Here is a 25,110-nt window from a genome sequence, read left to right as displayed (position 1 = left end):
TTTCATGGAGTGTAACAATACACTGCTGCTTACTGTGCTGAATATACTGTACACCGCATATTGTCTTAACAACATGAAACTGTATACAGTATGCAACAATAAGTAATAGTAATATTGTATATTGCTGTCACATGACCTCAATGTTACATGCTTAATTCAGTGAATGGCACCAGAGACTGTACCCAATTATATCTTAAATGAAAAAATATATATATTTCCATTTTATTTTATGCATAAGTCATCTGTGCAGAGCTATTATCATTAATGAAAAATAAAACAAAAAATGAATTAAAAAGTTTGACTGAAATAAAATAAAAACTAAGTTTGTAAACAAGTAAAGTAAAATATTGATTTAATATTAATTTAATACATATTTTTCACTTTAAACAATAACAGATACTGTACTAACAACTGTAACTGTAATTTAAATGATGAAACTAAAGTAAAAATAACTCCACAACCTTATTATTAAAAATAAGATAGTCACAAACTAACATTAATTTAGTTTAGATGCTACAGTAATGCTATAAAACTTTATAACCCACCGCCACATGAAAATGCCACTAGATAGAAATAACACTACACTGTGCTGAGAAGTTTACCGCCATTAAACGTTTTTCAATGAAACCAGTTGTCACAGTTACAGTAACCCTAGTCTGATCAAATAATGACTCATCAAAGAGATGTTAAAAATCATGATTGATAAATGTAACTTAGGGTTTGTACGCCAGAATGGGAATATAAAGGAATGCATTGTGGGATGCCCTCTTATATGCTTTATCTTTAGGCAAAAATAAATAAATAAATAAAGGTAATCTGGTATTATGTGAATACAGAAAATCCACATACTACAAACTGCAGAAGAGTAGAACGTTAGTATGCAATTCTGAACAAAGCCACACACTCAGCCAAAAAACACACCAGACCACTGGATTAAAAAACAAACAACCAAAAGTGTTTATTATTTTTGTCCTGTCTGGAACCCAGGAGCACATCTCTCAGGTCAAAGGTCATAGCGCTACCCTGGGTCATGGGTCCCAGCGGGTGTGGGATCAGACAGGGATGATCCGGGCTGGGTGGGAGCAGGTGACACAGAGTGAGACGCACACGCACACACACACACACACACAAACACACAATCAAATTCATTTCTGAAACAACTCACTACAAACCAGTATCAGTCCTTTTAACACACCACAACATAAAACAAGTGATGCGGTGAAGTTCAAACAGCCAAAGAAAGCGGCAGAGAGGATGAGAAGTCTGTGTGTATGATATCATACGCATTGTTCATATAAAGACAGCTAAACCGAATAGTACAAAGTATGTTGGAGAATTTCACTCATAATGCATAGGGAAAAAGAAAAGAAAATCCAGCAACAACAATTTATCATTAATGCAAAAAAAAAAAAAAAATCATGGACAATTTCATTAAAACTATCTCATTATTGTTCACAGAGAGGGAGGGAGAGAAAGAGATGTAGTGTGAAGTAAACAACTGGAACTAAAAAATAAAATCCAGAAAAACTTAAAAAGGTCCAAAAATGTATTTCATAACAGAGGCAGCTTAGTCACAATTCCCACTGTTCTTCCGTCTCCGTTTATGAACTATTCCATAACGTCAACCGTCATCCATGTCTAAGGAACATTTCGGAGAAAGAAAGCTAGACAATGCCAATAGCATTGTAATTTACTTTGGTCCAAGTCCTCGTTGGGAAAGGTTGGTGACTTGTCAAGATGCGTAAATCAGTGCCTGGCGCGCTTTACGAGCATACGGCACTCTTCCACTTTATTTAATTAGGAAAATTTCCCATTTCAACACCTTTGTGCCAAGTTCATTTGGTTGGTCACGACCACACGCAAGATCTTCTGAAGCTTCTCTGCCTGTGCCATGACGACAAACCAGCCTCAGACCTTCACAGTTTGAGCCAAAATAACACTCCTCCAATCATGTAAACACTTATTTCTTTCAGACTTTCATTGCTTTTGTCTGCATCTTGTCTCTTCAATGTGGCAGATCTCAGAGCTTTTTCACAACCCAAAGTGCTAATACCTGATATTAAAGGCTCAGAACATACGAAAACTACCCCGGATCAGCTTATCTGTCACAACCAGCATTTCTCAAATGTCTCTGTGTTGCCTGTGCTGTGCTGTGCTGTGCTGGACGCCCCCCCCCCATCTACTATAAAATCCTCCCTTTTAGGTCAAAGACAAAAATGTACAAAAATATTCTGTTTAACGAAGAAAAGCAACGCAAGACTTCCTCTACCTCAGCATCCAATCATCTCCACTCAAATCCAATGCAAAAACACCACAAAGGAAATGGCGATAACTTGTCAATGAAGTCAGGCCTTGTATAAGCCTGCTGCCAACTCCTCCATTACCATTTATTCATGTAAATTTGGTTTGTTATTGTTGGTCGCTGCAGCACTTTGACGCTCTGGAAGAAGTTTCTTGCGCTAATCATCCAAGCAAAGTTGGATTTGTGGATTCATTTATTGCCCAAGAACTTTTCTCCTACTCTCAAGAGTGTTTGAGACTCTGAATCTTAGTTTGACGTTCCACACAAATGGAAACAGTAGAGCTGAGCTTGGAAAAAGAAACTAGTCCATGGAAAGCAAGAAGAACAGGATCTAGTCACCATGAACATGAAAGATAAAGACGGACCCATTTAATGAAACATCCTGAGACATCCTGGTCCGGCGGGAAAACGTCTCCTGCTCCGTAAATGCTAATAATTTGTTCTGAGCTTAACAGACATCTACTCTTGTTCCCTATATAAACTGATATTGAAGCTGTTCTCCAAATGAGCAAACGAGAACCTTAATGGCTCAACAAGAAGAAGCAAAAACTGAAGCCAAGTTGAGCTGGTGTAACATGTTAATGTAACAGACAATTAAAATAGTCTAGACATGTGCAACTATCCCAGTAATACTGAAATAAAATAATAAAATAAAACCACATCGAAGCAAAACATCACATACAAGTAAATCATCAACAGCAGTAAAGGAGGGCTGTTGATGCTGCGGAAAACACAAGTGCCTTATCTCCTGCTCCGTCTCCCACCAATCACAATATTCCACTGGAAAACCACTGCTTAACTGGAAAAAAACCCGAAATATAATAGGACTAAATACAAGTTTGGAGATGTAAACCTCTGCGTCCACTAACATTCACAGCTTGAAAAGTGTGTTCATGTACGTGTGTCCTCATAGACGACTCTTACTGTGAATCCAGAAGCGAACGAACGAACGATTCTTTTCCTGTTTGATTGAATTGGTGTAAACCGGTACTTATTGCTGATGTTTTGAAGCTGGACGAGTCTTCAAACATCTTCCTTTCTCAATCTTTTCTTCCTACACACCCTCGCTTTGAACATTTCAGATGCCTTCTAGCAAAAAACACACGTGTTTGTGTGGATATGAGCTAAAAAGAAGGCTACAGAATCCATAAAAAAGAACAGAAGTTGAATAGAAAACCGAAGGAGACTGGGTCTGGAATTCATTTGAGTATCGGAGCCCTTTCTGGTTGCGTTTCAATAAATGAGGGTCTTCCATTTCCTGCAGTTAAACTTGCACGTGGAAAATCTCATCATGCTTGCATGAGCCTAATTCAAGTGTGCAAAGACACGATCAATTTCTTTTCTGTGAAAATGTGTTTGAGGGTCAGAGTTTCCTGGGTGTGTTTTGTCAAAGGAGGAGGAGCGCTGATTAGATTCACAACCAGTTAATACATAAAACACAAGCAAAACACACAAGGTAAAGAAGGTGTAAACAAACTCCAGAGGTCCATGAAGAGTCCAAGACTCCTTCAAGAAGAGCCCAAGAAGCCGCCAAGATCCTCATTTGCTGGGAATCAGATGAATGAAGGAAGTGTAAATAAAATGTAAAAGGACCTTCCAGGTGAGAGCAGTGGAGGGGACACCGTTGCTCTTTCACACACACATTCACTCACACTCTGCTTGTTAAGGCAGTGGTGCTCGAGGAGTTTGCTGTGGGGTTCAGGCTGGGTGATGGCAGTGGGAAAGCTCCAACGCACACAAAAACACGAGTCATTTGCTTTTTTTATTCATCTCAGGTCTCTTCTCCATTCCCAGCGTTCCTCATATTCTTCTACTCTCCTGTCATCCAGCCGCTCACAAACTCTCCCCATGTCTTTGATTAGGCATGGTCTCATTTATTCGAAGGACATTAGATTCGCTGGGACCTGGAATGGAAAAAGAGGAAGTGACATTGAACAAATCTTAAAGTGATATGTATGGTTTTAATGGTTTTACAAGATCCTGCACTGATATATACTAGCCATCCTCTAGAGAAAAAACCCAAACCAGGTTCAAACGATCAAGCCTCAAAATACCTTACTGATGCAAAAAATACTATTGTAATGATTATATTCATTTATGATAAATGATTCACAGTTCAGGTGAGGCCAAATTATATACTAATTAGAGTCTGCAGATTTAATAAAAAATTCTGGAAAAAAGTTTTACTAAAAATTTTAATATATTTTAATAATAACATTTAAGTATAACATTTTAATAAATAAAAAATTGTGTTGGGAAGTCAAATAAACGATTAATTTATGAAACGAACAATTAAAATGAATGAGCCGTAGCACATTATTTTTTTATAATATGCACTAGCATTCAAAGTTTGGTGTCAAAGTAAGTGTTTTTATTTATTTATAAATGAATACTTCCATTAAGCAAGGGTGCATTAAATTGATCAAAAGTGCAGTAAAGACATTTATAACATTACAAAGGATTTCTACTTCAAATAAATGCTGTTCTTTTGAACTCTCTATTCGTCAAAGAAACCTGAGAGGAAAAAAAATATCATTGTTTCTGAAGGATCATGTGACACAGAAGACTGGAGTAATGATGCTGAAAATACAGCTTTACCATCACAGGAATGAATTGCGTTCAATATTACAATAGAAAACAGTTGTTTTAAATTGTAATAATATTTCACAATATTACTGTTTTTTTTTTAGCTTTGGTGAACATAAGAGACTTCAGTTCATGTCTGCTGTTTATCAGTATGTTTTTTGTGTCAGTTATTTAACTTAAGGGTGTTTTCTAGTTTTATTCAATGTATTTTGTGAAAATGTGTTGGCCGACGTATCACACATGATACGTATCACACATGACCAGCGTCGGCCAATAGTGAGCCTACGTGGTGACGTGTAACACAGACGCGCTACGCTTAAACACTACACAAAAAGACCCGAGGCCCAGAGAGAAGGAAATGAAAAGTGGAATAAAGTCGTTATTTTTGTTTGTTTTTGCGCACAAAAAGTATTCTCATCGCTTTATAAACTTAAGATTGAGCCACTGTCGTCACTTGGACTATATTAACGATGTCTTTAATACATTTTTTGGGCCAGCAAGTTTCGGTTCCTTAGAAGCCTATGGAGGAGTTAGACAACTCTAAGATTTAATCAAAAATATCTTAATTTGTGTTCCGAAGATGAACGAAGGTCTTACGGGGTTGGAACAACATGAGGGTGAGTAATTACTGACAGAATTTTCATTTTTGGGTGAACTAACCCTTTAACTGAATTTGTTAATTTAAAGATCCTTACTGTTTTTTGTTTTGTTTTTTTGCCATAAAGATATGGTTCAGATTAAATTGCATTTGATTATTATAGAAATGAACATTTGATAGTTATAGGCCCATATTTAAAAAGACATAACCTAAATGACTTCAGTGTTGTTAGCTTGTTTCTGTAGTTCTAGCTTGCGATGTAGTTAGACCGTTTAAATAAAGAGTAGCTTGCCTATAGTTTCACTATTGTAAATCATGATTAGCTTTCAAACAAGCTTCTTCAACACTGCACTTGACAAAATAACAAGGACTAGAGGGCAGTGTCATTGCTCAGTTTAATAAAGCCCTAAACACCTGCTGATGGAACACGTCCAGTCTGACCTGTGTATTTGGAAACAACAGTTTTCAAAAGTGAAATGCTTTTAATTTAATAGATCCCACTGAAACACTGTCAGTGATTTGCTGCTTCAAAACAGAAGGTTAGAGCAAAATGTTCACATATTTATTGAACCCAAAGGATTCTAGTACACAATAGCGTCTCCTGAGGAGCAATTAACATCCTCAATTTAGCTTAAAAATGTAGCTTTCGCATGGAAACGCTCTGAACATTAAGTGCACACTGAAGGCCACTAAATTACTTATGAGCATTTTCTCTACAAAATAAGCTGAGCTAAATAACCCTCTGAGCTGAACAAGTCAACACACACACACACACACACACACACACACACACACACACACACACACACACACACACACACACACACACACACACACACACACACACACACACACACACACACACACACACACACACACACCTGTTGCCTGTTGCTTTGACAAGCTGCACTCAAGTGTTTGAACCACAGCAGAGCGTTCATTCTGTTCCCTGCCTGGAACTTATATGAGTTTCCTGTGGGCACATAAATGAATAAATCAACAAAATGTGCATATAATACATAGTTATAGTGTAAATCTTTTGTCACAATATTGCATCAATATATTATTGTCTGGCCAGTGATTGTGACAGGCTGTCTCACCGTGCTCAGAGTCGGTCAGCATGAAGATGTCGGGATGCTCCGGGTCGTCTGCCATCATGGCCATTAAGCCCAAAACAGAAACACTTTTGCTGGCGGTGGACTTGAACTGTGAAAATTACAGGTAAAATATTAAAATGCTTTTTTAAAATTAATATAAACATTTAATTACATATTATGCTAATGGAATTACAATTTTATTAAAACCTGAAAAATGCAGTCAAAATATTAAAATGTTTCTAAACTATTTTCTCCCTATTTAATATAACATTTTTAATTACATAATGTTTTTCCAGTATGTATATAAATTAACTGATATATATATATATATATATATATATATATATATATATATATATATATATACATACACATATATACACACATATATACACACACACACACATACACACATACATATATATATATATATATATATATATATATATATATATATATATATATATATATATATATATATATATATATATATATATATATATACATACATATACATATACATACACACTCACCTAAAGGATTATTAGGAACACCTGTTCAATTTCTCATGAATGCAATTATCTAATCAACCAATCACATGGTAGTTGCTTGAATGCATTTAGGGGTGTGGTGCTGGTCAAGACAATCTCCTGAACTCCAAACTGAATGTCAGAATGGGAAAGAAAGGTGATTTAAGCAATTTTGAGCGTGGCATGGTTGTTGGTGCCAGACGGGCCGGTCTGAGTATTTCACAATCTGCTCAGTTACTGGGATTTTCACGCACAACCATTTCTAGGGTTTACAAAGAATGGTGTGAAAAGGGAAAACATCCAGTATGCGGCAGTCCTGTGGGCGAAAATGCCTTGTTGATGCTAGAGGTCAGAGGAGAATGGGCCGACTGATTCAAGCTGATAGAAGAGCAACTTTGACTGAAATAACCGTCGTAATAACTCGTTACAACCGAGGTATGCAGCAAAGCATTTGTAAAGCCAACACACACAACCTTGAGGCGGATGGGCTACAACAGCAGAAGACCCCACCGGGTACCACTCATCTCCACTACAAATAGGAAAAAGAGGCTACAATTTGCACGAGCTCACCAAAATTGGACAGTTGAAGACTGGAAAAATGTTGCCTGGTCTGATGAGTCTCGATTTCTGTTGAGACATTCAGATGGTAGAGTCAGAATTTGGCGTAAACAGAATGAGAACATGGATCCATCATGCCTTGTTACCACTGTGCAGGCTGGTGGTGGTGGTGTAATGGTGTGGGGGATGTTTTCTTGGCACACTTTAGGCCACTTAGTGCCAATTGGGCATCGTTTAAATGCCACGGCCTACCTGAACATTGTTTCTGACCATGTCCATCCCTTTATGACCACCATGTACCCATCCTCTGATGGCTACTTCCAGTAGGATAATGCACCATGTCACAAAGCTCGAATCATTTCAAATTGGTTTCTTGAACATGACAATGAGTTCACTGTACTAAAATGGCCCCCACAGTCACCAGATCTCAACCCAATAGAACATCTTTGGGATGTGGTGGAACGGGAGCGTCGTGCCCTGGATGTGCATCCCACAAATCTCCATCAACTGCAAGATGCTATCCTATCAATATGGGCCAACATTTCTAAAGAACGCTTTCAGCACCTTGTTGAATCAATGCCACGTAGAATTAAGGCAGTTCTGAAGGCTAAAGGGGGTCAAACACAGTATTAGTATGGTGTTCCTAATAATCCTTTAGGTGAGTGTATATATATATAAATAACAAATTATATTAATGGAATTACAATGTGTATAGAAATTAATTTAATTAATTTGTACTATTATTATTAATAAAAAATGAAAATTAGTTAAAATATAAAAATGCTGCTATAACTTTATATAAAAAAATTCATTACAAATTATATTAATACAATTACAATTTGTACAGAAATTAATTTATTTAATTTGAAATACTATTATTATTAAAAACTGAAAATTAGTCAAAACATCAAAATGCTACCAATCAATTGTTTTCAATGTAATATAAACATTTGAATCACAAATAATGCATATACGAATTACATTCTGTATACAAATTAATTTATTTAAAAAACAATATTATTATTATTATAGAATTTAATTAATTTGAAAAATGATCATATGAAAAATGTCATTCTTTTTCTATGAATATACATGCATACAGCTTGGCTTCATTCTTGTGCACAAACCTGTATTGCAAGTGTCTGTAAACAAGTAGCCCTGTTACTGTATGTGTATTTGACAGCGACATGTGCTTCTCATTAATCCTGATAATGTGTGATAGCTGGGCTTGCACTGATGATGTCATCCGTCTGATTATCCAATGACTGCAAACATCTGCCCTCACTCAGCACTGAAGCCTGTTTCATCAGTCATCAGGCACGCTGTTTGTTAGCATTTCTTCCTGGATCCAACCACTCTTCCTCCCTTCTCTACACCTCCTAGACAGAGTCACATCTCTAGAAACGCCACCCAAGGCTTTCTGTCTGATTCAGTCCATTCAGCGCAACTTTCCCTGGCTCACATGATCCCTATCTCTCCCAACCTCTCCTGCTGGATGGCATTAGAATAAGCACTTCCATCAATGTCATCCTGAAGTGATTAAGTGATGACGCATCAGGCTGCAGGATACAGTGTTGCTTCCTTTCATCATTTCATCTGTATCCGCTTCAGATGGACCACCTTGGACTCTATTAAGCATACTGTATGCTAAAGGGTTCTAACCTCATAGACACACCCTTGTGAAAGAGGGCGATCGGGTTTTTATTAGTCTAAAGGGAAATAAAACTTTGCAGATTTATGTTAAGAACATCACTTTTTGCATTGCATTTTGCCTACATATGCTGTTTGTTAGTCACTGTTTGGATTTAAATAGGCAAATGCTTAAGAGTCTATGATTGGATGATTATTGCAGGGATTATGATGTTTCTAGCATGTTATATGTTTGGCAACAGTCTTTCTAACCTTAATTGATGGAGTGTGTAGCTTTTCGTTTTTAAACAACCATGTAGGAAGACACATCATGGACATATTCCAGGATGTCAAGATGTCAAATGTCAAGATTTATCAGGATCAAATTGTGTAAGAATGAAGCATGACGAATCATTTTCACATTCACACATGATGACCCCTGAGTCCAGACCTTAACTCCATTGAAAGTCTTTGGGATGTGCTGGAGGAGACTTTACAGAGTGCTGGACTCTTGCATTTTCAAATCAAGATCTTGACCAAACATTGATGCACCTCTTGATAGTCTTGATAGAAATAACATCAACACATTTTTCCCCATCAAGAGGTGCATCATTTTTGGTTAAGCTGTAAAGTCTACTCAATTTCTATTCTCAGTAATCTTCTTTTACTGTATTAAATACTATAATGACTGCAATGCAACTATTTTATAAAAAAAAAAGAAAAAAAAAGGAAGTTTACTACCATTGCACTGTTCAAAAGTTTGGGGTCAGTAAGTTTTTTTTTGTTGTTGTTGTTGATAAAATTAATACTTTTATTCAGCAACAGTGCATTAATTTGATCAAAAGTAAAGACACTTATAATATTTCAAAAGAGTTCTATTTAAAATAAATGCTGTTCTTTTGAACTTTATATTCATCAAAGAATAGATTACCCAAAAATATTAAGCAGAACAACCGTTTTCAACATTGATAATAATAATAAATGTTTCTTGAGCAGCAAATCATCATATTAGAATGATTTCTGATTTGTATTAAAATAGAAAAGTTATTTTAAAATAACTAAATAAAATATGTAACTATTTATCAACTATAAATTAACAGTAAAAAAAAAAAATATATATATATTTATTTTGTAAAACATTTTACAATATTACTCTCATTGGTAAATGTATTTATTCATTCAAAAACATACAAAATCTTTATCAAACCCAAACTCTGAATGGAATACTGTACGATTTAAATAATCCATCATAATTAATAATCAAATAGTTTTTATTACTAATAATAGTTATTACTAACATCACATCATATTTTATTAATATTAAATGCGTTTTAATTGTCTTTTTGCTTGTTTTCATAAAACAAAATAAAATGTAAAATAGGCCAGTTTCTTTAAACTCCTTCAATTATTTGCCAGAATAAGCATCAAGGTTTGTGAGAGTAATGTAAAAGTGGGGAAACACTCACATGCTTCCTCTCTGTGGCCTTGAGGGACTTGGCAGTGTAATAGTAGAGCTGAGTTCCACAAAGAGCCACCCAATACTTAGTCCACGCTGCCACCTACAGACAAGAAAACACACTGAAGCACATGCCTACACCAGCTAGTGCAGAGAAATTAATGCATAGTTCAGATGCAAAAGCCTCCAAGTGCCATCTGACATTTTCTTCCAGAATGATCATTTTTATCAAGCTCGTATATTTAAGTTCAGTAATTTCACTTAAATGGCAATGAAAATGACCTATGAATTGTCATTTAAGTGAAAATATAATTAAATATTTAGTAAACATTTATTATATTTAAATATTTATTAGAATTAAATATACAAGCTTGATAAAAATTATCATTCTAGAAGGAAATTTCAGATGGCACTTAAAGGCTTTTGCATCTGAACTCTTCATATATTCACCATAGATACTGTATTTATCAACCACTCAAATTGGTTCAATTACATATACAGTAATTGGTTAAAGTAAATTCCACTACCACACATATAGACAGCTTGAAAGTGTGCTTTTTCGAGGTTGAAATATAATTTATTGCTTACACTTTATTTTAAGGTGTCTTTGTTACATTATTTCAGGACTGAGTAATAATAATTAACAACATGTACTAACTGTAGGGTTAGGATTAGGGTTTGGTTTAGTTGCATATAATTATGCATAATGTACTGTTATTACTACTACTACAAGTAACATTGGACACAAGGTCACTGTAAAATAAAGTGTAACCAAAAAATCCCCACAAAGTCAACTGAGTCTAATATATCAATAACAGCATTCCTGCGCAAGCAAAAAACATAATGTAGGGCCAAGAAGCAATCTGAACATACTGATCAAGATTAACTGAATGATATACTTATGGTAATTATATGCTTATGTAAGATCTTATGTAAGAAACCATGTAGTTATCCAGCATATCTACATGCATATATGAGTAAAAGGTCTAGAAAGACAGAGATTTTGTGTCAGATCAAATATGTGCAGGAGATGTAGCTTTTAAAAGGCCTCTCGGCTCCCATTACTGGACTTTAACACAGTATTTTTTACTGCCTTGGCTTCCTTCACACACTCTCTCTCTCTCTCTGAGGAAACCGCTGGGTTTGATGGGGCTAATGGAGAAATGACTGACAGTTAAGAGACACTGTAGACCAAAAGATAAAAGAGCAGACTATGAGGAGAGGGCAAGAGGGGAAGAGACAAAATAGCAGAGAAAAGCACTTGAGCAAAGGATCCCAACTGGTTTTGATTTTACACTGGACATCAAGCAGTGACCAAACAAAACCAATTTTTTTTTTTATCGTACAAAAGTAAAATGTAATAAAAATCAAGCGATATACACTATTGCTTAAAAGTCTGGGGTGATCAAAAGTGACAGTAAAGACATTTATAATGTTAGAAAATATTTCCATTTCAAATAAATGCTGTTCTTGTGAACTTGCTGTTCATCAAAGAATCCTGGAAAAAAATGTTTTTATCACAGATTCTTCAAAATTAAAGCAGTTTTCAACACTGATAATAATATTTTTTTCTTGAACATCAAGGATCATGGAAAAATGATAAAAAAAAAATATATATATTAAAATTGGAAAACCAGGTATTTTAAGTTGTAATAATAAAATCACAGTATAATGTAATATAACACATCATAATGTAGTAAATACAGTAGTATATTACAATGAATATAATAATGCCAATGTAATATTACTATGAAAACACACAAACTGTCCAGTTTAGTTTTATAGTAGTTTATAAATAGTTTTATTGGACAAAATATTGGCCTTTGATGTCAAAAATTAAATATTTTAAATAGTAATCATTTCACAATATTATTATTTTTACAGTATTTTTGCTCAAATAAATGTAGCCTTGGTGAGGATAGACTTATTTCAAAACTTTTGAATGTCTCTGTTAGAATATAATATAAGAATAAATTAATGGCAATTTTATAATATTGCTATGAAAATACAAAATAACTAACTTGCCAAATGTCAGATGAATATGTATCAAAATAAAGTTTTAATGAACTTTGACGTCAACAAAAAAAAGATATGGTGAGCAATTTTTCCTTTTTAAAAGTTGAAGTATGATCACTTGGTTTGCTAAAAAAAAAAATCATCCTTTTTAGTTGCAGTTTTATTGCTTGCATGTAGCACCATTTTGGAAAAGAAAGAAAGAGACGGTGTATGAGATCACAGGGAGAGATCGAATGGAGTTTATGGACAGGAGACGGATGAAGTGTTGCAGTGGTAGTTTGCTCTCACCGTGGGTTTCTTGCCTTCCTTGAGGACTGTTTTCCTGCGCAAGACCCCCTGAACTGTGACGGCTCCTGGGTAAAGATGCACCGCCAGCTCCTCTGAATCAGCAGAGCTACACACACACACACACACACACGTTTAATTGACACACAGGGACATGCAACAGACTTTTAAAAAAGACACACATAAAATTATAAATCACACAAGTGATGTATATTAAAAGCCACAATGTGAAAGTGAAGAAAGTGAGAGTGTTTGAGGGAAAGAGAGAAAATGAGTGAACTGTGAAAAACATAATATTGACTGTTATCTTTCTTAAAGGGATAGTTCACCGTCACCCAATGAATATCAACTTAAATTTATAATTTGTTCCTCACACAAAGCTATTACGTGACTTCAGAGCTAGAATACATTTTTCTTGTGTGCTCTTTGAAGTTTCCAGTCTTTTTTCGATCGAGAATCAGCACAGCACACACTTTTCTCTTTTTTTGCAACCAAGGAAATTGACAGGTTTGGAATAAGGATGAGTAAATTACGACTTTAAATTTTTTTGGTGAACTGTTTGTTTACTTCTGTTAAATGCATTTTATTTTTTATGTTCAAATTTTTTCTCCATTACTACATTCTGCCAAAAGCAATCTCTTTTTACAAGCACAGAAAACTCTACCGCCTACAAATGTTGTGTCTACACAGACATTTAAAGAGCCACAAAACATTCCTTTATTATTCATTTCTAAATTTAAACATAAAAAACAGCCTCCGGTCTTAAAGTTGGCTTTGTTTAGTTTGATTTAATACATAGGCAGCAGTATTGGAAGATCTTTATAAAAAAATAAAAAAATAAAAACTTGTAACATTAACACTACTGTATACTGACATACTGCTCATTAATACACTTTTGTGCACTTAGAGAAGGTTATGATGTACATTTTCTACTCTGATACTTATATGCAAAAGTCACTGGTCATCTGTTAACCATGAGTAACATATGTCCTTCATTACGGAATTAGCTTATCTACGTTTTTTTTATTGCCTTTTCACAGCAGTGTTTTAAAAGGGATGGATTTACAGACACGGCCTCTCTGCAAGGGTTTGGGTCTCTAAAATAAAGGCACCCTTTTTAAAGCACCACTGCGGCCATCAAAGCACTGTTTGTGCAACAAATTCACCACATTCAACAATACATTTCAAGACAATTGCTGTCAGACTTCAAATCATCTGCTGTGAGCAGTGTTCCCGTTATTATTTACATCCTTTTCTGCATCTGAGGCTACTGCACTTCAACTGTTCTAAGTACACACATTTTTGTGTGTACACATTTTTGTGTGTAAAACTGTACACCTTTTTGAACACAAGAACACATCCTATGTAAATGGCCCCCAAGAACTGCACCTGATGGACCCTAATTATCCAGCGCTTGACCCCATTTACTCTCTCAGTGCATGTTACTGGTCTCACTGTGAACAATTCATCTGTACATCCATTTTTCAACCTTTTAATCAAAATGTCAATTGGCTCCATTCCGGTATGAGTAAAAATAGATCTGATGCAACGTTACCCAATCACAAGGTGCATGGAAACAAACAGAACTAAGTATAAGAACAAAAAAAGAATTCCAGCAACACTTGTGGTGAACGTTTCTGAAAAAATACGGACGTGTTACGGCTTTAGAGCCTTCCTAATCCTTTTCTTTCTTAGTATTGAAAATATAAAGCAGAGCACAAGAGGTGGTGGTAACTGATTACATAAGGAAAAACAGAGAGGCTTTTAGGATTTTAGTTTCTGTGATGTTTGGAGTGTATTGTGTAACTCTGTTTTTTAAATGGAATGTGTGTCAGTTTGACAAGGATGTATTCTGATTGGTTGACTGTTTCATCTTGATAATAAACCTTTTTAACTAATTACTTTCTAAAATGGAGTGTGATGTTGTAAGTGGAACTTGTCAGCTGTAGCCAATTTCCTTTGTTTGCTAACACGTATTGAGTCATATGGAGATGTGTTTTTTTAAAGAAATGTTCACGTATTGTGTTTGTTGTATACCCTGAGGAAGGATCTCAAGCCGAAACGCGTCTGTTTTTTTCCAAAAACCATTAAAAGTTAGAGTGCAACACTCACTTTTCACAATCCAATCAACAGCCGATGGAGAAAATCAAGTCCCACCCTACATTTTATTCAGCTTCACTTGGAAGTAATGCAGTAGTTGCATTACTTCCAAGTCAGTCGCAACTTCCACTTCATGTTGACATTAAGATGGCTAGTTAGACAATCCCATAACCAAGAAAAGTAATAGTTTCAAGTTGCATTTTTGCAGTGTGGTCACATATACAAAAAAAAGTTCCATTGGTAATAGTGTAGTGATCTAGTGTAGTCTATTGGTAATAGTGTAGTGACTCAAAAATAAGTCACTTTCAAACCAAGCAGCTTTTTATTGGTCAACGTGGCAAATTTGCATGACTAGCTGAACCCAATGCAAAATCTTTATAAGAAATCTTTTGATATTCTCAACTGCATAGATTGAAATGATTGGATTTCACCCACAAAAAATTGCTGAACGACAATAAATTTGACTGTACCTTAAGCATCATTCAGAAGTATAGTGCTTTTAGCACTGGAGGTCGCAAACTGTATTGTAGGGCTGGAACGATGCGTCGATGTAATTGATTACGTCGATAACACATTCTTTATGTTCTTCCCTTATCCCGTCACAAAACAAAACTCTAGAGCAGATGCTAATGGATAATATGACAGCACCGCGTAATACGATTGCGTTCATATAGCATTCTTCGGATGAACGCAAATCATTTCGCCATCTCCGGGAGTAAACTGAACCCGTCATGATTTTACAGTTTACTGTGACTCACATTATATGGCGTGGCAGACAACTAGTTGTCCAGTGCGCTTCCGTTCATTCAGTGCAGGTTTGTCGAGAATGAGGTTGTGAGTCCTGAAAATGTGCAGGAGTCATTTGTGTTATAGAATGAAGTTGTAACGCAACCGCATTGAGCGGTGCAGCCATACTAGCCATTAGCATCTGCTTTTGTGTGAAACATGATAGGAGATTAGGGATGAACATAAACAGTGCGTAATCGACGCAATCGATTATGTTGACGCATCGTTCCAGCCCTACTATATTGTTGGGAGTAAATCCACATTAGTCATTCAACTTCTTAAATCAAAAGAGGAACATCACAGCCCTGTTTACACAGGGTATTAAGATGTGTTTTCGTAGATCTGATCCCAAGTGAACGACATTAAATACAGGTGTAAACGGGACCTAAAACGTTTTGAGATTGTCTGCTTTTGACCACTCTGAAAACCCATTAGATGCATTCAAGTGACAATCGATTCCAACTTCGCTATGTTGTGCCAAAACACACAGATGATTCAAATCACTGTTACCATTCATTTTCCTCTGCACTCCCGTGAAAATTATGCAGAGTGTGAGGAAATGAGAAGGAAGGGGCTTAGAAGAAATTGCAAGTGGTCACAGGAGACGCATTTAAAATGCATGCTAAGACCAGCCTTACACGGTAATGCGTCTAGCTGACCACTTGTGATCGGATCACTGAAAACACATCTTAACACCAGGATGTACAAAGGACATTGTTTTCCCATGATGCACTTGCAATCGGCGCTATTGAAGCAGAGGTGAGAGGAGGCGTGTGTGTGTGTGTGTGTGTTTGGAGAACAGAAAGCAGGAGCAATCAGAAGAGATGCTTCAGTGGCTTTTGATTAACAGCAACAAGCCACGACTGCATAAGAGTCAACATCACACGTGTGATTCAGAAAAAGCCCTCCACCTGATTCCACAGCAAGAACACACACACTACGCACTGTGACAGCGATAGTTCCCTGGTTGTTCAGGGTAAGTCAGATAGAAAGAGAGCCTGGCGGGGGTTGAGGTTGAGTTACCTGCTGGACCTGAGCGCTCCTCTGCAGGAGATGCGGCCCACTCTGCTGACTGGGCCCAGAGAGTGGTAGAATCGAGTCCTGTAGAGTGTCAGTCATAGCGGGGCAGTGGTCAGTCACGGCCCTCACACACAACACACACTACAGGCTGTGCTAGAGCTCTGAAGCCTGGACTCTTCTGAGTCTCCTTCTATGGTCTAAAGATTCTGGCTAACATGTCTAGACAAGCGGTTAGCATACAACAGATCTGCATTAGTGGTCAAACGTTGATACCTAGAAAGCAGCGTGGCCAGTGACTAATATAGGGCCAGATTTAAAAAACGGGGCAAATTAGCGTGAGAGCACAATTTTAAAAAAGTGCTGATGGGAGTGTAAAGTTAAGCGCATGATCTACTGACGACACTCAAATTAAAGAACACAGACGCAGCCGGATCATTTCCATAATGACCAACACCATCGACCAAAAGCAGCGCAAATTAACGTCTGGTTTAAAATATCAAAAGGATAAACAATGTAGATTTATTTTTTTAAGCCATCTTTGATCATATTTACCAATGGGGCAAATAATTCTGACCAGCACTAAGTAGTAACAAAGTCACCAAAGTCTCGGCGACCATCTTTCAAACGCCTCTCGGGCATGCAAGTGCAGCTCCAGTCCCTTTGAATGGGGAAATATCAAATTCTCCAAAACTGTTTGCCAAGCTTACGATTAAATTTCATATTTGAAATCACCAATGAAATCTGACAACAACTGTCTCATAAATATTGTTACTAAATGTTTTTGTTACTAAACATTTTTAGTGCAAATTAGATTTTGGAATTGACACAAAGCCAATCAAATAGGGTTATCGGTTGATGTTGATAATCTCAAAATGGCCAAATTAATAAATGATTGTTTATGACTGATTATCTTCCTATTTATTAATATAAAACCAGACTATCCTTTTAGAACATAGAAGGAGACTTGTACATGCATTTAGGGTACAGCTAGGACCTCAGTGTACACCTGATGTAGAATGGCAGGCAGCGGCCGTCACAAATGACTCTCTCATACTCTGTTCCTGTACAGGAAGTTTCTCTCATTAGTTACAATAGAGGTAGAGCACTAATGAGGGAATATGATGATCATTTGGGGTCAAAGGAAAGCACAGGCAGCTGAGGGAAGCAGAACACACTCTTTTGTGCCACAAAGCACATGCTGCTCAATTATGGGAAACTATAAGTCTTAAAGCAGGTTTGTGTCACAATCGAGATTGCCAATTCATTATAAATAATAAACCAATAAGCAACAACTGTAAAAGTGAATGTTTTAAGTTGATGATGATGACAAAGAAGAAACATTCCCTGTGCAGAAGCACTGGGAAGAGTCTCTGGGGAGGGTTGCGTCAGATTCCAGCATGTTCCATGAAGACATGCTGTGTCCATATGTACCCACGCATGTGGTCATGTATGGTATGTGCACGTGTAACTGTGTTTGCAAGTGTGAATGTTTTAGAGGACTCACCTTTCAAAGGCGGGCCAAGACATCTCCTCACTGAGCTCCGAGCCTTCACTGCTTCCTGAAATGATAAGATCATGACATATGTTGATAAAAAGAAGCATCGCCCATGACCCAACAGCTTTCTGTGTGTGTGTGTTATACCCAGTGAAATGCCGCTAGACAGCGTTGAGCTCTCTGCCTGCCCTCGTGTGGGTGTGTGACTCTCCAGCACGCTGTCATCCAGAAGATGTCTGGATCCAGCGTTGGGGAACGTTGCGCTTTTAAACTCCACCGTGTTTGTTTTGTGGATAAAACTGCAGCACACACAAGAAAAATCTAAGATCGAGATTTCTTAATCAACAGAAACCAGAAGATTGTCACATATTGACCTTGTAGAAACTATACAGCAGTATAAGGAAGATTTCTGCTTTTACATTTACATTTCTGTAAAAATTTGCTTTCCCTGGGAATCGACCCCGTGACCTTGGCGTTGCAAGCGCCAATGCTCTACTGTTTGAGCTAGAGGAAGCTTTATGCTACAGAGCACTTACTGCAAAGTGTACTATGTCACGGACAAAAAACTGAAAAAATATGCCACTTAATATCAATAATATGGTACATAAATATGATTTTGGCCTGTTTCACTTCAGTTTTTGACTAACAAATAAAATCATACAATTTAATATCGACAATGTCAATTTTGACAATCTGTTGAATTGATATTAATTTAACACCATTTCAAGTACAACTACCTTCGAATTACCTTTAAAAAACATGCAACATTCCTTAAAATTGTAACTCAAGAAAACCATCTTATTTATATACTTTTTTTCTGTGTAAATTTGATGTTTATTTAATATATAAAATGATTATTTTGAGTATTACAAAAAGAAATAAACAAAATCACACAAATCAAAGTCGTAAACAGTATTAAAACATCTAAAATGTTGGGATGTTTTCATATAAATTAAATAATTCATACAATAGCTTATACTCCCGAGTTTTAAGTTTTTTATTAATTTTTTTGAAAGCACCTCGTTTCATTCCCCCCTCTCTTTAACTATTTTTACTTATTTGTGTAAAGTGTCAAATGTTTCCACACCTTTTCAGTGAACAAATAACTTTGTGAAAAATAGACACGATCAAGGACTTTAAGGCTAATATATTATAGACAATTTGTACTTCCCTCAAAGTCTAATTTTTATTTTGTTGAATATAATTGTACATGGCTCCAACTCAGACTATGGTCTATAAAGAAAGAACACAGGTAAAGAAGACCGAATGAACTAGGCCACAGAGGAGTATGATGTATAAAAATGAATGGAGCACATGAAGCAAACGCACTTGTAGCCAAGGCTGTGACACTTCCTGTGTCCGTAGGTGATGAGGTTCCGGGGTGAGGGGGGCGTTGGTGGGACTTTAGGCAGGGCACCCTCTGCAACATTACCACGACGACAACATAACGGTGACGCAGATGTGTCTGGACCTGTGTCAAAAATAGCAAACACACTAATTATTAACAACAGCGTGTGACATTAAAGGTGTTTAACTCTTTCCTCACCAGCATTTTTTTAACATTTTAATGGCCCCCAGAATATTTTGTTGTATGAATATCTGAACATGCAATGTATCAAAAGAAAGAAAAGAGCATCTGCTTTCAAACAAAATAAGCTTTATTCTAGCTTAATGCACTGTTTGTTTTTTAGCAACACTTGAATGCTGTGTAAGTTTCATAGCAAAGCAACATTTTGTGCAAAAAGCTGAACAAATTTAAATACAGAGAGAATACTACATCCAGATCGGATTCAGAATGATGATCAAAACACAGATGGAGTAGATCGTGTCCATCAACCCCCCCTAATGCCTGCACAGTCCTGTAGCTCGTCCTGGGTCGACATTTCATTCGGTAAAATTAGGCAGTTTTGATTTATATACTGTTTAATGTTGATGATAGTGTTATTTTACATATGCATCGCTTGTTTCTGCTTCTTCACCAGAGATTCTGACCTCTTTCAGAAGATGTCATAGCGCCCCCTACCGTATAAGAGTGAAAACACGGAAAGCCAGAAGTTTCCATCAATGGCAGGGAAGAGTTGTCTCAGAAATGATGGAAATTTCCATCAATAGCAGGGAAAGACTTAACACACAGTGTTGGGGAGAGCAAATCTAAACCAATGAGATTTCACTGTGGGTGGAGCAACCCAGCATGACTCAACATAAACATAAACCAAATGTCTGACAAAATGTTGTCACGTCATAGCTGCATTTGGTTAGGATTACAACTCATAAATCAATACAGATGAGATGCATGGCATGATGCCTGGTTAAGGCCCTGATATCGAAGAACGAACAAAATATGGTCAAAACGGATGAGTTCGTTTCGGGAGTTAGAATCAGCTTGACAAAGCAAACTTTCCAGAAAAGTTTCCTCCGGCTGGTAAACTCCTTCAATCTACCATTGGTCTGATGTGATGATGTAATAGGTAGGTGTAGCTCTGAGGCTCCGCCTTCTTTGAATCTTCTCCGGTTCATTTCTTCTGTTCAGCCCGTCGAGGTCAAACGCAGTAAAAACATGAACACACTGGAGAGCTGCTTTACAGTAGAAATTTAAGTTGTAATTCTAACTGAAAGTGATACTGACACCATATTTTTTTCATGTTTAATACTGTAAAGCTGCTTGCTTTAAAGCAATACGTTTTATAAAGTAGTATAGAAATAATCGTGACTTGGCTGGAGTACAGAATTGCAGAGCTCATTGCAAACATATAAACATCGCTATGATCAGATGCTTTTTTGAGAGGAATGCGCACAACATATATTAACATTCATCTAAACGTGGTCGGCGTCGGGATGTTTGCAAACAGTATACCGCTACAAAAGTATTTCGAACTTCTTTTTACCCCTTAGTGAAGAACGAAATATAACTTCGCCGTGATACATCAGGGCCTTTAGTGTCAATGTGTGTGGGCTACGAGTGCTTCTCACCTGTGAGGTCTTCTCTAGAGGCAGTGGTGCGAGGTGTGCTGGTAGCTGGTGGCTCAATCTTTAGGGACAACCTGATACGTACACAAACATGGTATCACTAAAAACTTACGCTAAAACTATAATATATAATCTAATCTAATCTGAACACAGCTCCCGCTCACTTATAATTGTCGTCCTCCACAAACTTCTGTAACTCCTCAATGTAGCGAACAGAGTTGAGATACTTCTGGACATGCGGCAATACTGGGATATCTGAGAGAGCAGGAAAAATTCATTCACACAGGCCCATTTACACCAAGAATGTTACTATAAAGCTGACTATATTAGCGTCCACGTGTGCAGTATCGTTCTGTTTATTCTAAGTAGTTTTGTCATCTACCACTTTAAATGATCAAGCTCTTTTTAAAGCAGGATTGATTCTGATTGGCTGCCAATGTCTTTATTGTTCATCAACTGGAAACAAATTATTCTTAAAGTGATTCCAATGATATTGTTTCTCCGTGACATTTATCGTTATAGTTGTGGTGTGGACTCTGCTATTCTTTAATATTTAGGATGATTTTTAGAACTGTATATTTATCGTTATAGTTATGGTCCTTCATGTGAACGGGTCTTTACTTCTGTTTATATCAATAAACATACATGTGATACGCACCATATTCACAGGATCTCTGCAGGTCTGAGATGATTCTCAGAATGTTGTTCATGAGGTTGGAACGCTGTTCGTTTTCAAGAATGCTGCCAGTGGAGGGATACGCCGAATCGATGTAGGTCAGATCGGACAGATATATACCTGCAAATACACATACACAAATACATTACATTTTTGAACACAATTTACAGTAAAATAGCAACCTGAAGACTTTCATTTTCATAAAGTGAACTATTATTTCAAGCAGCAATTTTCTTTAGTTGTTGTGTAACTTTACATATTCTTCATCGATTTATTTCTCCTTTTCTATCAGAAATATTTAATTTTCTTTGTGCTCTGTTCTTGTCTGTCTATAGTTGGGAGGTGGACAGACAGGCTTTCTCTGGCCCGTCTAGAGTGCTTATTTCATACTGAGTAAATATTTGGATTACTGAGGAACATTATGTGCAGGAAGTATCTGCATTAGGAACAAAGATATGCAGCTTCTGGAGAAACATTTGGCAGCATGCAACTCTACAGCCACACTGTTTGGAAAAATGTGAATATTGATGTTTTTAAAGTGTGTTTGTGACAGCATGTTCTTAAGAAAATAAGCTTGGGACTGCAAAAAATTACCAGTCCTATACAGACATTACATCAAGGCGTCACATCTGGGATGATCATCAAAAACAACACTACACAAGCCACCGATGTGGATGACGGTGTGACAAATGAAAGTTTGAAAATAATGTGAGACAAATCAATCCCAGATTACTTACGAGAATCTCACAATAATTTACGATGACATAATGGTTAGATAGGTAACATATCAAACTGTACTGGACTGTAGCGTGGGTGGATACTGAGTGCTGGGATTGGAAGTGCAGTGGGCGGAGTCAAGCAAGTGATTGACAGAAGAATTCCACAATTATAAGCATGACCAATGGAACTGTTAACCACAGATTCCAAATCTGAATAAATAATTCAATATATAAATGAAAAAAACGTACAATTTTAGACCCCCTGTATATACAATACACTACTGTTCAACAGTTTGGGGTTGGTAAAATGTTATTTATTTGATCAAAAAAATATAGTAAAACAGTAATATCGTGAAATATAATATAAATATAAAGCTGGAAAATGTAAAATCATGTAATTTATTATTTCTGTGATGGCAAAGCTAAATTTTTAGCATCATTACTCTAGTCTTCAGTGTCAGATGTCAACATCTCTTATTATTATCAAAACTGTTGCTGGTTACTATATGTGGAATATGCATTTTAAGGATTTTTTTAATGAACAGAAAGTTCAGAAGAACACCATTGATTTGAAATAGAAACCTTTTGGAACAATGTGAATGTCTTCACTGTTACTTTTGACCAATTTAATGTGTCCTTGCTTAATAAAAGTATTAATTTCTTTAAAAAAAAAACCTTACTGTCCCCAACTATTTGAACAGTAGTGCATGTAATTTTACCATTGGTGCAATGTATAAAGTGAAAGAGCGTGAGACAAGAAGAGAGATGACTGCTTTGTGAATGTCAGACAAAGCTCAGGCACAAGCTAAATATTATTGTGGGAAAGCAGAACGGGAGAAAATCTACCGAACAGGAGACGTCTGTCCATTTCCTTAACACCTCATTTAGGAGGGTGAAGTCCAGCCATTCAGGCATCACACTTCCATTTAAACACCTCTGGCGATCACTCACTCACTCACACACACACACACACACATTCAACAAACTAAAAATAATACATAAACGACAAACTCATACTCAAACTATACTACAGACCAGAGATCAAACAACCAAAGAGAAAAACCTGTAAGATCAAAATAAGATACACATTGACAGAGTTGATGGGGAAACATTTCTGTACGAAATTATTTCACAAAAAGAATAAATCAATGCTTCCTTCTAGAACATGCTGTCAATAACGACAGAACATACATTTGACCAGTCCCTCAGTTCGTTACAACAAGTAAAACCAATAACAAATTTGTTTAAATTAATGCAATTACAATGTAAGTTTTTACAGTTCCAGGGGCATAGAAAGTAGAAATATGCAGCTTAAATTTAGTTAAAAACCTTATATTCCATAATGCACCTGTAAAATGTATAAATTGCCTTTATCAGTAAGACTACTGTTCAAGGACGGACTTCTGTTTAATGTTTTACTGACATAATTCTTGCGAGTAGAAAAATTTGCGTGTTAATGTATTTACAGAATACATTTGCATGTATTATGTAAAAAAAAAAAGAGGGTTTACTGTCATTACACGGTCCTGAAAGCAGTTGAAAGACTTACTAAGTGAGTGATTTTACCACACTAGTCACATGTAAGCACATATAATATGTTTATATCTTTGTGGTTATACATTCAAAATAATGTCTACTTAAACATTTGTTCTAGTGCAGTAGGTCATCCCATAGACCTCTATTCCTTAAAACTAACCTTAAGGTCCTTATAGGGACAGTTCACTCAAACATGAAAATTGTGTAATTTACTCACACTTACATAATGTTGTTCCAAACTTGTGACATTCTTTCTAAAAGATTTTTTTAAGAGAATGTTTGAATTATTTTTGTCAGTATAAAGGAAGTCAATGACTTGACATTGTATGGACAAAAACAAAAAAAAGACATTCTTTAAAATATTGTCCTTCAAGTCCCACTGAAGTCCGTCGGTCATACAATTTTGGAACAATATGATGTTGAGCAAATCGTGAATTTTGATCTATGAGCGAACCATCCCTTTAAAGATCTTTCTGAAGATCCGACAAGAGCCAAACACACAAACAGTCGTGACTGCACACAAACAGCACTACTGCTATAAATTCACACAAGGAAACAAGGGAAGGACATTTCTGGTGGCATTGGACAGATTGTTCAAACACATGCTCCACACTGTCCAAATGATCCTCAGTTTCGTCCTTCCATTTTAAACAAACATCTGAGAAACATGCGTGGGTAGATCATTATCTATTCAACTTGTGCCATCCTCTCAGGACTCCTGAAAGCATGTGCGTTTAGCAAGACCACAGGAAGA

The 25,110-nt window shown here is 36.4% G+C and overlaps 1 protein-coding gene across 5 annotated transcripts in view; it reads right to left on the bottom strand.

Annotated features, from left to right (window-relative positions):
- Positions 1–933: 933 nt before the first annotated feature.
- The window catches only part of ralgps2 (Ral GEF with PH domain and SH3 binding motif 2), a 138,335-nt gene continuing 114,158 nt past the window's right edge, over positions 934–25,110 (bottom strand). For 3 of the 5 annotated variants that reach the window (XM_084433356.1, XM_084433357.1, XM_084433358.1), the window contains 12 exons: positions 22,084–22,221; positions 21,590–21,680; positions 21,429–21,499; positions 19,788–19,929; positions 18,606–18,757; positions 18,468–18,522; positions 16,967–17,044; positions 13,061–13,166; positions 10,767–10,859; positions 6,587–6,692; positions 6,368–6,459; positions 934–4,206 (listed from right to left, as the gene is read on the bottom strand). In XM_084433356.1, coding sequence (XP_084289482.1) covers positions 4,177–4,206; positions 6,368–6,459; positions 6,587–6,692; positions 10,767–10,859; positions 13,061–13,166; positions 16,967–17,044; positions 18,468–18,522; positions 18,606–18,757; positions 19,788–19,929; positions 21,429–21,499; positions 21,590–21,680; positions 22,084–22,221 — 1,154 coding nt within the window. In that variant the 3' untranslated portion in view covers positions 934–4,176. The remainder of the gene's footprint in view (positions 4,207–6,367; positions 6,460–6,586; positions 6,693–10,766; positions 10,860–13,060; positions 13,167–16,966; positions 17,045–18,467; positions 18,523–18,605; positions 18,758–19,787; positions 19,930–21,428; positions 21,500–21,589; positions 21,681–22,083; positions 22,222–25,110) is intronic. The other 2 variants (XM_084433359.1, XM_084433360.1) reach the window with 1 other exon arrangement.

Source organism: Rutilus rutilus (assembly GCF_951802725.1).
Source record: "Rutilus rutilus genome assembly, chromosome: 15".
In the NCBI taxonomy this organism is placed as follows: Eukaryota; Metazoa; Chordata; class Actinopteri; order Cypriniformes; family Leuciscidae; genus Rutilus; species Rutilus rutilus.
The sequence above is the reverse complement of the archived record's forward strand: the minus strand, read 5'-3'. Positions and strand labels throughout refer to the sequence as shown.